Source organism: Caloenas nicobarica, chromosome 6 (genome assembly GCF_036013445.1).
Source record: "Caloenas nicobarica isolate bCalNic1 chromosome 6, bCalNic1.hap1, whole genome shotgun sequence".
Taxonomy (NCBI): domain Eukaryota; kingdom Metazoa; phylum Chordata; class Aves; order Columbiformes; family Columbidae; genus Caloenas; species Caloenas nicobarica.
The window spans coordinates 5,974,828-5,989,002 of NC_088250.1; the positions used below are offsets into that span (position 1 = coordinate 5,974,828).

The window sequence follows — 14,175 nt, forward strand, 5'->3', positions numbered from 1 at the left end:
GCAAGCTACTGGACACCCGGCTGCTCTTTGGCCGCAGGTATCCCCATCGGCACCACGTGCTTGAGCTTCCCTGGCATTAGATGGCTGATCCATTGATGGAGAGCTGTCCTGCCCAACAACCTCGGTCTTACTTGGCTGCTGAGTAAATCACCATTGACTCTAATGAAATCTGGACCCTCAGCTCAAATCAAGGCACCTGTATGTGAATACTGGCAGTCCGGACTTGTGGCTCATGCTCTATATCAATATAAAAGCTTGTATTTTAAAAGTCAGATTTATTTTGAAGTTTTATAAAAGTTAGGAAAGAAAATTCTTGCAGTGACTTAAAACCACAACACTCAGAATATGTAAAATGCTGTCACAAGAGGCGTTGACTTTATACTCAACTGAGTGTCTCAGATTTTTCCAGTGAGAAGTTTTACGTTGGGCGGTGTCTGCCTGCCCGCTGAGGTGTTCTTCCCCTTCGGAAAATCTCTCATCTTCACACCTTACTTTAGGTGCTTCAGTATCGCCATTGGTGCGATGCAGCATTCCTGTGTTCTGCTTATGCTCGTGCTTTAGTGCTTTTCTCTGTTGCAAACGTGGTGCCATTTTCCTGCTTTGATGGTGAGAAAAGGTACCATGTGCTCTGGGATCTGCCCAGTAAGACTGAACCTGAGATCAGGTCATTTCACATGGGAGTGCTGCATTTTTGCCAATGGCTGGTGCAGGAGAGATTTAAACTGTTGAATTAGTGATGGGAGAGTTGTCTTCTGTTATCATTTTCTCAAGCGATTAAATGTTCCATTTAGTACCGTGCAGCAGCCAGGGTCTATGTCTGCTCTACTGCAGTGGGGAAAGGTTCATTCTGTGTTAGAAACTACATCTGAACCTTGGAAGGTTTGAGTTTGTAAGCTAGGTCTAAGTCACTTCAGTTACTCAACCCTTTTCTGGTACTATTTTTAACGTGAAGAAAAAAATCCTTTGCTTGTTTCACTGCAAAAGCAACACTTAATAAAGTTTTCTGTAATAAATTTTGCTCTTTCTGCCTTGCACCTCACAGTTTGTAGAGGAACACAGAATTTGATCCATTAACTTCGAAAAAAGTTGTGGTTTCAGTTAACTTTAGTACTAGATTGACAACGTCTGTTGGTATGCATTCTCACAACTCGTGCTTGTAAACTGGGAGGACGAGGCAGTTTTAGCATTTCAGGAGGCGATGCCCGTGGCCTTTCAAAAACTGATGCGTGGTATTGGTGTAGCTTCTTCTCAGTTTATATCTAAAAAGGCTGTTTTTAGTGGATGTGTGAGTGGAAGTGAGAAATTCCTGTTTGACAGAAAGAAGTACAGTATAAAAAAGGGACAAGAAAGTCTGTGCAATCTTTCCTTTTGACACTGTTACAATCTGCAGAATTTCATTTGGGTTTCATGTTTATCTCTGCATTACTGCCCATTTCTGATACAAGTATATGTTTCTATAGATAAGTATATGTTCTTTTATTATAACAACCGTAAATTAAAGCTAGTTTTATAAACCTAACCACTATCCAACCGTGCCTAATCAATGTTAAGAGCTTGAGGCTTTTGTTATATGAATGGTTTCTGCAAACCTTGTCCTGGCAGCAAACCAGCTGCTCCGAATCCAGCACTCATGAGTGGCTCTTGTAATACCAGTTCATACAGTTCACCTTGCAGAAGCTTGTTCAGGTGTCCTCACTCCTCCTTTTAATCAAAGGAAGTTGAGCAAGACAAACTTCAGCCTTCATTTTCTGTGCCTGAGGAGGTCACCAAGTGTGGGAGGACGCAGCAAAACACAAGCTCTGGAGATACCGAAGGCCGAGGAAAGGATCTGGCAAAGGTTTTATTTAAGGAGCCAGGGCTTGCCAGAGGAATGCTTTGGCCTTTCTAAAAATATCCATCTGCCACTCAAGCGCTGTTCATGAAAAGTAAAATGTGATGTACCTCGTTGACAGAAGCTCAGTGTGTGTCCGCAAGTTTCAGATGCAATTTTAAGATCCCAGTTTGCAATGCTCAGTCTTGGATTCTTTCCAGATGTTTCTTCCGTATTACCTGTGCCTGTAGCAGTGCATACGCTTCCTTATGCTTGATGTAGGTAATACTGAAATAATGAGAAAATGCTATTGTGATTCATTCAGCACTTGAAATCTCCGCGCTCACAAAATTCTAGCCATGGTAAGGTCACCTAGGCCCTGGGAAGCAACAATTTTCCCTTCATACCTTTACTCTGAGGTTTGATTGCTGATTGCATTTTCAGTGTTAAACAAAATATGCCTTTACTCAATGCAAAATATGCCTTATTTTTTTATTAGTGTTGTATTTTTACTCATTCATTAGGGCCAGCTTTTTTTAACGAGTAAGTGAATGCACATTGCCTCCATTTTCATCCTCAGTAAAAACATGCAAAGAAATTGGTTTTTTGGATTACAATTTTTGTTTTTAACATTTTTTTTAAACACTTTGCAATTCTTGTAGCTAGCTTATGTAGTTCAGTCTTTGCAGCAGCGAAGCAGTTGTGCTATATAGTTTCTAGCCTGAACTGGTGGATAGCCATGTTATCCCAGCATGAGCTGCAAGAAACACTGTTAGCAACATCAGAGTTCCCTGTGTTCCTAGAGGAGCCTTGCAACCCAGGCCTTTCAATAAGGACAAACATTCTGTATGAGCATGAGAGCTTCCATCGTGCTCCTCTATTTTATTTAAGCATCAAAAGAAACTTTCCTGCTACTTGTGTCTGGGTGTTGCAGTTGTAGTGAAGTTTGCTGTTTTAATAGTGCCAAGTTGTTTGCAAGCTCCTCAGAGACAAGGACAGTGAAAATACTCTGCAGGAGACCTTGAGGTTTTAAAAAGCACTTTATATGATGTACGTACAGATTGATAACCAAAACTTGACCAAATGAACACAGCTACAAAAAAAGTCAGTATTTTGCTCCTATGCGTGCTATATCCCTGCCACTAGACCTCATCCAGCGTAGGTCACAGTGGTGCAGACAGGGTTTTATGGTTGGATTCTATGAAGTTGGATTCTTTCAGTTTTCAGATTCAGTTTTCTCCCTGCCTGTGGATATTGCAAGCAATTACAGATGTCCTTTCTGGCAGCAGCACGTGGACAGTTCGGCGAGGGTGTCCAGGGCAAGCTTTCCCTTATGGTGATGAGGTGCTGATGTCTTGCAGACATGATCCTTCTTGCGTTCTGGGAAGGATTGTTTGCTCGCTACCTGGTGTGTTTGGGAGGCATCGGCTACTATTTCTGACTGAGGATCTCACAGTTCGGTTTTCTCCGATTGAACGATCCTGTCCATCTCTGGCCTTAGGGTGCTGGGAAACACATCATCAGGCCTGTTAGTGGGGAAGTGAAGTTACGGGCTCTGCTCCTGAAGTGGATGCTGACAGTAGACCTGTTGCTCTAGGTCATCTTACTCAGGGTTTTGCTGAGCATCCCATAAGCTGATCTAGGAAATTTTGGCAGGTGTCACAGCTATGCTACCATAGTCACGTGCTGGTCAAGAGGAAGGGTTGAAAGTCTGGTCCATTGTGATTGACTGCTGTTATGTCTGGCAGATGTTACTTGTTCCATTAAAAAGAAAGTATTTTTTTTGTTGTTTTTGTTTTGTTTTTCCCTCCCTCTTAGGTGGAACGTATTGGGTATTCAAGGAGCCTTACTTAGCCTCTTTGTGGAGCCAATTTACTTCTCTAGCATCATCTTGGGGAGTTTATATCATGGGGATCATCTATCCAGAGCCGTATACCAGAGGATAGCAGAGATAGAAGATCTACCACCTCTTTATACACTCAACAGACCTTTACTTAGTGGCAAGTATCTAATGGAGAAGGCCGTGCCGGTAACTAAGTCTGTTCCAGTAGCAATGTGATTTTGCAGTTCTCAAAACCTTGCAAATTATGTACTGTGAGTAAACTGCTTGCTGGTTACAATAGATAAGTTATGATCTAAGCCTAATGTAGATACTCAGTCAGAAATACCATAGCAAGGACCCTTTGTGAGTTAAAAGGTGGAAAGAACAGGGGTATGAACCGTTGGATGCGGTTGCACGTAATTGCTGTCTGGAGCGTGCCCTAGCGATATTTGAAGCAAGTCAAAGGCCCCAACTTAGTGAAACCTCTTTCCACCCGTGAAATAGCGTGTTAGCTCTCACTGTCACTTCTCTTGCCATTGCAGATATTTGTTGAACGGCCCATCATTAATCAGTATGCCAAGATAGACACATTTGGTTCACAATTTCTAGATCTATAATCAACTAAAAGTGGACGGAGAGAACATCTCAGCTGCCCTTGGTTGTATTTTCATTTTGTCATCAATCTATGCTGGATGTCGCATTGGCCTTAATTAGCATGGCACCCAGCTTGTTTGCATGACCTGATAATAATTATATTTTAATTTCCACTTTGTAGGTTAATGCGCAGAGGCTGCATTCAGAGCCTGGTGGCACATTCTTTGGGAGTATTTTTCATAGAGTATTAAATACATCTGACAGACAGCAATATGCCAAGCCCCAGCTGGTGTAGTTAGCAGTTGTCTTTTGCAGCTCCTGTTGAATGTTTAAATACCGTTCTTTGGCTTTGCGCTGAGCCTGGGCTTCAGTGGGGCTAAGAGGAAAGACAATATTTGGATTAACAGGTTGTACCTTCTAATTGAGCTGTGATTTTCAAAGGAAAGTTCTGAGGTGTCTTAAATTCTAAAACTGCTACTAACAGTAATGCTGTGAAAGCTTTAAAACTGAAATCTCTTATCCTCCCTCTCATTGTGTGCATTGCTTTGTTCTGTAGAGCTTGGCTTTTGGCATGTGTCTGCTTATTTTCCGGGGAGGCGGGGGGGGAAAAAGCTCAGTATTTTAAAGCATGTTTAAAGTTTGACATGAATTCTTAAAATAGATTTAGGGAGTGACTAGGAAAAAGAGCCTGTTGAACAACCAGCATTTCTTTAGATAAGAAAGGTAATTAGTGAGGATTCCCTGAACTGGGACACGTTAAAATGTTAACTAATGTATTTGTTCTTATATTAGCAAGCAAGTAACAGTTACAACACTCACAGTACCAAATATTAAATTGTCGTATGAACATAGTAGCTGGTGTGTGGACTGTTTCTGCCTGATTTTCAGGGATTTTTACCAAGTCTTCAAGACAGAAGGTTTGGGGTGGGGTGAGAGGAGTTTTTGTTACCCTTTTCACAACACATAGCAGCACCTTGTCGTCTTTAAAAATCCTCTTTCTGCAATATTGATATCATCTATTTGCCATGAAATAGCACCGTCTATTTAAACAGTTCAGCTAGGACTCACTGAGCAGTAGAAAGAGAGTTCAGAAATATTCTCAGCTGTTGAGTTTTCATGAAAAGACACATCTCAGAAATGTATGGGAAGCTGGTTTGGGAGACTGGGCGGAGAATTGTGTTGATGGATTTTTTTTCTACTGGTTCAGCCTTGAAAGCTGGTCTTCTGACCCATGCTGTTGGATGCAGCTGGGGCGTTTGTGTGGCTGCCCATCTGCTCTTTGATTCACACATTTCACAGTGTATTCTTACCTGGAATAAGTGGAATAAACGCCACAAAAATACCTGTCCCCAGTTCTATGTTACTCCTGTTACCGCACACACAACTGTGTGATGGCAACTCATTTCTACCAGAGGAATGAACTAAAAGACAAATAACTATCTTTTCCCCACTGTCTCATGTGTTTGGCTGAGAAAGTACTGTAAAAACTGCTTTTTTTCCTCTCATGAAACAAATGGTACGTCTGCAGGGACAATTGCATTAAGTCAAAGTCAGACTGAGTTACTGCTATCTACCGCTAAAAATTGTCTTTTCATCGTCTTTCTTTCCTTGTAGGAGTTTTTCTTCTTATACGTCCTTTTCCCAGCAAGTGAAATGTGAACATGCACATCAGAGTAGCTGGTTTTCGACTAGGGAACGTGGGAAATGTGTATGTTGGTAGAAAACTCCCCGTGTTGACTCTGGGAAGCGTTTTGGTTGCAGGACCCAGCCCTTTGGGACGCCCTTAGCACCGCAGCACTGAGGGCACGTGAGCTCTCCTGAGAACTGCCCAGCTCGCTTGAAGAGAAGACAGCTTTGAACCTTGTGAATTTCTAAAATAACCTGAAAACGGATCAATTTCTCAATCAAAGCAAACGGCTGCTCAACCAAACCCTGCAGTAGTGTCTGCTTCTGTGGACAATACCTTTATTCTTAGCTGCGATTATAGTATAAATACAGGCAAAGCTTTCCCTGTTTTGATGTCCTGTCAGCTGATAGTTTCTCATAGTTTAGTTTTTCTAGAGTTTCCCACCTTCTACTGGAGTATTGTCAGAAATTACCTTGTTGGCGATTTTGGCCAGTTACTTATGGTGCTACTGACAGATATTTCCTATTTCGATTCTCAGCTGAAAAATCCCGGAGCAGTGTCACATCTTTTGTTTATCATGTCACCAGTGTAAGAACTGTCTTATATAAGTCAAAGACCTTAAGGCTCGATTCATCCAGCCCAGAACCTTTTTCCACAGATAGTTAGGCTGTGAAAAGCAAAAGGCAATAGGAAACCTTTGCAGATACCTCCTGAGAATCGCAGCAGTGATTTGCACACCAGGGACATCCTGAGTCTGGTATTGAGAATCTTTGTGTTTAGATCCTTAATGGATCTTTCATGAACACCTGGTTTTGGTTTTGAACTGGTTTCATATTTTTACCATCCGTAGCCTCCTTTAGTAAGGAGGGCTGTAGGATGTGTAAAAAATTTGTGCAATGGAATTTCCTTTTATGATGATTTAATTAGATGTTCCTCAGTGCTCTATATGGTACAGGCTATAGGTAGTTGTCATGCCACTTCTGTCAGGGTGCTCAGTTTTCTATACCTCTGTGATATTCCTGCATAATTCCTAGTTTTTGCAAGCTGAAAAGCCTTAGTCTGCTTTGTTGTTCTTTGCATGGAGACCCTTCCACGTAAGGATCATCCCTTCCATTTTACAATTGCATTTTTGAGCTAGTGAGACCAGAGCAACACCTGATACTCAAGATAAAGCAGCAGTTCTGATTTATATGGTGGCACCGTGATATTCTGTTCAGTTCCATGGTCCTTCAGTAAAAATTCCCTTTGCTTCCTTTGATTACCGTTGATCATCGACCTGATCTTATGGCAGAATTGAATATTAAAAGCTAAAATTTCATTCCTGAATGCTAATATCCAGCTCCAAGTCCAGCACTCCTTATGCAAAATTGCTTTGTTTTTTCCTCCTGTGTGTTACCTAATATTTCTCTCTGAGGAATTCAATCTACCTTTTTATTGCCCAGTCACCTTTGGTGATTTTTTTTTTTTTTTTTTTTTAAATTTTTTTTTGGGTGGGTCTGTTTCCTTGGTACCTTATCCTCCCATTCATATTGGTGGTTTTCAGCTCTCTGTCTCCTTTTTAACGAAGCTTTTTTGAGCTCTCTCCTCAAAGAACTGCCAAGCTTTATTATTTATATAAGCATTGGCACAAAGAGCTGTGATCTTTGCTTATCATACCCTATTATAATAATATTCAAAAATAAGTTCTGAGCCGTGTTCTCTAAATAGCTTAGTTATCTGTTTTCAAAAGAGAATAAAATATTTTCCTTTCTGTCCTTGCTTTCTCTCCCGTTACTGGTTTCAGCTTACTGTGCAGTGTTCATGTTTAGGTTTGGAGGAGGAAGATATGATCCACCTAAAGTGTTATCAGACTCTCTGCTTTTGAGATGACCTCCGTTCCCTGGCCGTGCTACCTGTGATCCACCTTCAGTGACTCCTCTGCTGCCACTCCAGGGTTCCTGCAGATAATTAAGCAGCCGAACAGGGCGTTGTTATTTAAGTCTTCTTTGAAATTCTGACGTTTTGGTTTTTTGGGTTTTGTTTGGTTTTTGGTTTTTATTTAATTCATCAAAATAAACTGAGGAGTGCATTGTGTTGCCACGGAAATGTGGTGCTTACTGGATGTGCAGCTTCCTCATCTTTATTTTATTTACTCGTGCGGATGCTTGTGATGTGTTTGAGCAGCTGACAGGGCAGCAGCAGCCTCAAGGAGCAAATGGTGTTTTGCAGCACTTGGTGAACTCTATCTGATTGCCGTAGTGGGTCAGTAGTGTATGGAACAAAAGCAAAGGTATTACTATAGATATCATTAAACTAAAGAAAACATATGACTGACCCACTTGCCATGTGGTGGCAATTCCTGACCCCTCTTGCCTCGGTAGTTTTGGTGAAACCAGTTTTTTCTTAAGAAGCTTGTCAGCATGGGTCTGTTTCACATAAGTTTCACGAAAGCAGCCTGAATTTACATGCTTTTGGAGACTCGGAGTTGAAATTCATTTTGTGTTCACCCAAAATTTACAATTTATTAGGTGTTTAGGTGCAAGCCTCGTGTCGTGTGGCTCATGGAGCGGCAGCATTAGGACTTCAGTGGCACAGGACACGCACAGGCGTTGCGTGCAATCGGCCCCGGTTTTCAGGAGACGTGATGCTCGTGTTCGTTGCCAAGGGCTGAAGTTGTGATGAGGACTTTTTGACTCATCGTAAAGCCTTGTTCTTGCTGGGACTTCCTCAATTATCGCTTGTGGGCTATTGCTGGTGGGACAGGGACCCCTGTCCACCCTCCCAGGCTGGTCAGCGTGTGGATCCCAGATCCCTGCTCACCGATTTACAGATCGGTGGGTGTAAATCTGCGGCATGCTGTGGATGGGGCAGGTACCTCTGCTGTATTTCAGCTCCTGGATGCATCTCTCCTTAAAGCTATCTCCTAAAAGAGCTCTTCGGGAAACTCTTGTTCTGATTCTCAATTTTTTCAGCTTGTATTTTAAGAAAATGGGGAATGGTAGGGTTATTTTTTTACCATCTACTAATTCACTTAGTTACTGGTTATCAGTCAGAGTGACCAGGTTGGCGTAAACCAAGCATAAAAATACAACAGCTTCAGGAAGTTCAATATGATTGATGTTTCAAAACGTTTGTTTGTTTATTAAAAGAGGAATTGATTATAGTAAGCAAACTGAATTTCACTGTGTCATTCAGACCTTGTAGGTCTCGCATGCTCTCGGTGCTGGGCCCAGAGCTGCTGAGAGACCAGGGCCAAGTGATGTTGGCTTAACTTCGTCTGTTGGATTGTGTTTCAAATATCAGCAAGCAACGCAGCCTGCTGCAATGCTTACGTTCAATTTATACTAATTCACTATATCTTATAAAGTGTAGCACCTCGGGGTAGATTTGAAATAGGCTTTCAGTAAGAATTGCATTAAAAATAGGGTCTTTTTAGAAAGAAAAAAACCCTCCTCTTTGTTCTCTCTTGGTGAAACAACTGAGACACCTTAAAGGTAGTTTTGCCACCTCTGTAATGTTTGCAGGATCCAAAGCCGTATTTCAGAGGTGTTGCACAGTTTAACATCTGAGCAAAATGATCCATGTCCTCTCCTGAGTCCTGCAGTTTGCCATTTCTGGGCACTGGAAGTAGCAATGGGCACATTAAGTGGGGACGCAGCTGAAGCACAGCTGGATTGGTGCTGAAAGACTCAAATGTCTGCTAATTTTGGCTTTCTGCAGATGATGCTGAGGTTGGGGCTCCCCTTGTCTAACGTGGATGCCCACGGCGTCAGCAACATGCACCTAAATTTTGACAACAGCAGAGTGAAAAGGGGTTGATTGGAGAGTTACAACTGCCAAACCTCACAGTATCTGCTCATTCCTACACGCTGCTCATTCCGCTACTGAGTGGGCTCCGAGAGCAGTGGTTTCTTGTGCAGGAGCAAAGCTACTTTTTTTCTACTCCATAATTATTTGCAGGTTAACAATTAGTTTGTTGGTTTACCCTATAAGCAAGACCAGATCCTCGTGAGATGGATGTGGCAAGGTGCTTGTGTTACACTCCCCATGGACACCTTCACAAGGAAGCTGCTTTCTGACGGCTCCAGCGACACAGGCTTGCCCTGCTAGGAAGGACAGAGGAGAGCGCACTGTAGCCAGGATGAGAATAACATGTGCATGGCGATGTCTCTGTGAGTTGGTGAAAAACATGCAGGAGAATGTCCTTGATATAAAAGATCCGCTTCTAAGACTGCTTAGCGATGTGATTTTAGTATCTCTGCCGTATCGCTTACTCCCCAGTAGAAACAAAAATCAAGAGTTAGTATTTACTATTCTCATTAAACATCACTTTTCTTTCAGGTATTAGCAATGCAGAAGCCCGTCAACCAGGGAAAGCGCCGAACTTCAGCGTGAACTGGACAGTAGGAGACACTGGTCTTGAAGTTATTAATGCTACAACCGGCAAAGATGAAATGGGTCGTGCATCTCGCCTTTGCAAGCACGCTTTTTACAGCCGCTGGATGCGTATTCATGCAAAGGTATATCTTACAGAGTGCTAGATTTTTCCACTTCTTCTTAATTCTTAATGAAATATCTGTGCATGCTGCTTTCTGTATTCAGAAGCCACTTTCTGAGCCTATTTAAAGCTGAGCCTGATGTTAGCTCCTGCTCCATGTAGTAATGGAAAAGAACAGTGCATTTGTTTAGCTTATTCTTTAATTTGATGATGTCTGGTCAAAAATGCATGCAAGGATCTAACAATCCTTGGTTTATAGCTAAGTAAGCAAAGGGTGCTATCTCCTTTGCCTTCTCATTTTAATTTATTTGGAAGGATAATCCCAGTGTCACTGCAGTCAAACCTACTGAGGTTTTGCTCTGCCCTCTCTTAGAAGGAAAGGCTACAGGGAAGTATCTGCCTGGTTTAATAATAGCTGTTTTGATAACTCATTCCCTCTCAAATAATTTGGCTTAATAGTTTCTTGTCTCTCCTCTTTTCTCCTCTTTAATCCACACAGCTTTCCTCCAGCTTGCGCTCAAAGATCCTCAAGCCCAACCTGTACCATGACACCAAGCAAGGAGCCACTGAGTATCAAACTGCCAAAGAATGTTTATTTAAAGCATTCCTGAAGGCAGGACTCGGAGCCTGGGTGGAGAAGCCCATAGAACAGGATCAGTTTTCTCTCACGGTCTAATTCACAGACTGCTCATCACTTTGGGAAGGGGGTTGTTCTGGAAATTCCTGGTGTCCAGCACTGCTTTCTGGCATCTCCATCAAAACATGTTTTTGTTTGGAGTTGGGTTTTTTCTTTTTCTTTTTTTTTTTTTTAAACTTCATAGTAACTGTTACTGTTTTGCTTAAGTATTGAAACTCAATGATGATCTGACACATAAATGTATATTTCGTTATGGGAAAGTAATTTCTGGTGTATTTCTAGAAATACTTTTACTGTAGAAAACTTGCAGTAAGGCTGTCCTTACAGTATACAATGACTCATTTTTTCTGGGTTAAAAGAATTTGTTTTTTTAATTCAGTGTCATCAAGTGCATGAAGAAATGAAAGTTTCTCTAGGTTTCACACCACACTTTTAGGAGGTAGCTTTTTTTTTTTTTTTTTTAAAGCAAATAGGTGACAAAGCTGATTCTACTCTTCTGTTAACTTGTACTTGAACTGCGGATATTTCTAGCATATAGACGACAGAGCCAGAATGGATTCTGGACAGCTAGTTTTTCCCCACTTCCTTGCTCTTTAAAACCAGCTGCTGAAAATTTCATGTCTTTGATGTATGTATTTATTAGTCTGTGACCCAGTTTTTAACATGCAGCTTTTTATTCTGTTTTTAAAAATACATTTACCTCCCATTTACACACATTGTGAAGTCTTCATTTTTTTTACCATTGTAAACTGGAAACAGCAAAATAATTATTTGTAAGTTAAGAAGTTTAGTCTATAACGTGCAGAAACCTGTTTAGAAGGAGGTGATTTGTAAATCCCAGGAACTCATCAGGATACAGTCATAACTGTAACAGCAATATGACAACTTAAAAAAAAAAAATTGCTCGTTTTAAGGGCGCTAAGCCCGAATTGCCAAAAACAGTCAGTTGCTGGGTATTCATTGCTCTCCTCTCGAAGAAATGAAATGCTCTTGTAAGGACAAAAATTTTTAAGACTTCTTTCCTGTGAGTTGTATCTGCTTTCACCCAAGTTGTTGTGTCTGAGACTTCACCTTTTGGCTTTACACGTGTGATGGTCTTCATGAAGCTAATTAGGTAAGTTGCTCTCAAACGCGCTTTGATTACTTAGGTGTTTTTCCTAAAGGTGTAGACACTTCTGCTTTATGTAAAAATGTAAGATAGAAGGGAATTATTGTGAGATCAGTTTGATTAACTGGTGTATAGAAGTCATTTTTAAAAACACTTTTTAGTACACGACGTTTAGGAGCGATGGGACAATGTCTGGTCTCGCTTCTCTGCTCACATGGCGTGTGTCCAAACACATCCCTTGGCTCATGCCCATCCAGGTGACACCTGTGCTTTCTGAAGAGCATCTTGGAGATCCTCTGTGTTCCCTTTGCAAGCGACGAAGGTGATGCTTTGTGACATGGTAGTGCACCTGACAGTACCAAACCAGTGCACCGCTGCTCCAGCTGTCGGTTCCTGTCCCTCCGCTCCGCCGCCCCGTCCTTGTGCCACACGGGACAGCAGATCAGTGGCCGATCAGTGCTTTGAAGACAAGTCAGGTGTTACTTTTAGACCCACATTGGGTCAGAAGTCCAGTTTGGAGCCGTGTTGGCGCATTGTGGAGGCAGTGGAGTGGAGCGCGGGTCCTCCGGCCAGCTTCACGGCCAGAGCCCATGTGTCACGAAGCTGGAGCTGGAGCTACCGTACCTCAGCCACAGCATCTCCGGGGGGTTAGCGAATACTTGGAGTGTTGGAGACTTGGATGTAAAACCAGTTCTGGCCAATCATGAACACCGAGATGTGCTCCTTCGTTATTGCTCAAGTAGGAACCCATTTTCACCTTGAAAAAATGATCAAGCCTGAAAATCACTAGTTGAAACCTGTGGGTTGCTGTCTTGGAAGTAACGCATTGAGGTGCAAACAATGCATTTTTGGCAGTATTATGGATAGTAGCAAGCATTGCTGTGGGAAGATGAGCAATACTGTGGCCTAGTGATCTTCTTGGAAAAGACTTGGATGCTTCCAGAGGTTGCTGCCTCTTCCAGATGCCGGAGGAACAAACCTCGCAAGCTGCACCAGCCAGGCTTTGTTAATTCAGCTTCGCAGGCGACTTGAGCCCTCCTGTCTGCTTGTCACTAAAACCAGGAGTGCTCCTGTGGCCTCTGCCAGCCCAACAAGGCTTCTGTGGTCATCATCTAACTGAGGCTTAGACTGCCCTATTCTAAAGCTACAAGGAATTTAATTATATGTGGTCAGATTTTGCAGACACTTGGACCTTTGAGATCAATCTTGTCTTGTTCACGTTGCAAAAATTCTCCGTGGCTGTAGCTGAATACATGCATATGTGTTTGCAGGATCAAGGGAAAGCTGGTTGCACTATATACATTTTCTTGAGATCATTACTGCTATTAGGTGAAATAAATACATGTTTCTAAGGGGCTCAGTCTGTTGATAAATGAAGTCTGTTGATAATTTCCAGCAAATTATTTTTACCCATCTTTCTGAAGTGCTCATTCAAAAGTTGGTGTCTCTCTGGATTTTTTTGGATGACTTGGAAAGTATTAGCTCAAACTATTTTTTTTATAAGGTCACAAATATGAGCAATATATTTAAGTATTATTATAGACATAGTTTTTTAAGCTGTTCAAATGAACGATTAAAATTAAAGTGTAAAGGAAATATGTTCCATGCCAAAACCTTTCGACGAAGGAATGGTGTTGGGTTATTTATGAGGAATGAGTGCTCTTGTTTATAATTCCAGGATTTTAAAAAGTAAGAAGTTTTCCAGGGTTGTATGCAATCCATATCTGTCTTCTGGGAGTCAATAAAACACTGCTTGGCTTCCTTCACTTGCTTGTCCCTTTTTTGTGCAGCTATTATGTGGAAAGAAGTTGGGAGGCAGAGCTGTGATTACTGATGCTCCCATATTCCTCACAAGTTGCTGTCACCGAGCATGAATGGATAGCGATGTATATAATTTCGAGTGACTGCAAAAGATAAGGCAGCTCAGCTTCCAGCAGCTGCCGAATTTTGTGGGGGACCTTTGTGTTGGGAGCTGCTGTGGGTTGGGAGAAAAGCCTGGGCTGGGTGGATGAGACTTGCAGGGCTGCTCTGGGAGCTGCTTCGGTTCTTTTAATTGTGGTTTTTTTCATATTTTTGATTGCGTACGAGTTTTTGTCTCAG

At 41.9% G+C, this 14,175-nt stretch overlaps 1 protein-coding gene across 1 annotated transcript in view; it reads left to right on the plus strand.

Moving 5' to 3' along the window:
* ADARB1 (adenosine deaminase RNA specific B1) overlaps positions 1-14,175 on the plus strand; it is a 65,509-nt gene extending 51,334 nt beyond the window's left edge. Inside the window, exons 9-11 of the mRNA XM_065638106.1 lie at positions 3,629-3,810; positions 10,174-10,352; positions 10,830-14,175. Coding sequence (XP_065494178.1) covers positions 3,629-3,810; positions 10,174-10,352; positions 10,830-11,006 — 538 coding nt within the window. The 3' untranslated portion in view covers positions 11,007-14,175. The remainder of the gene's footprint in view (positions 1-3,628; positions 3,811-10,173; positions 10,353-10,829) is intronic.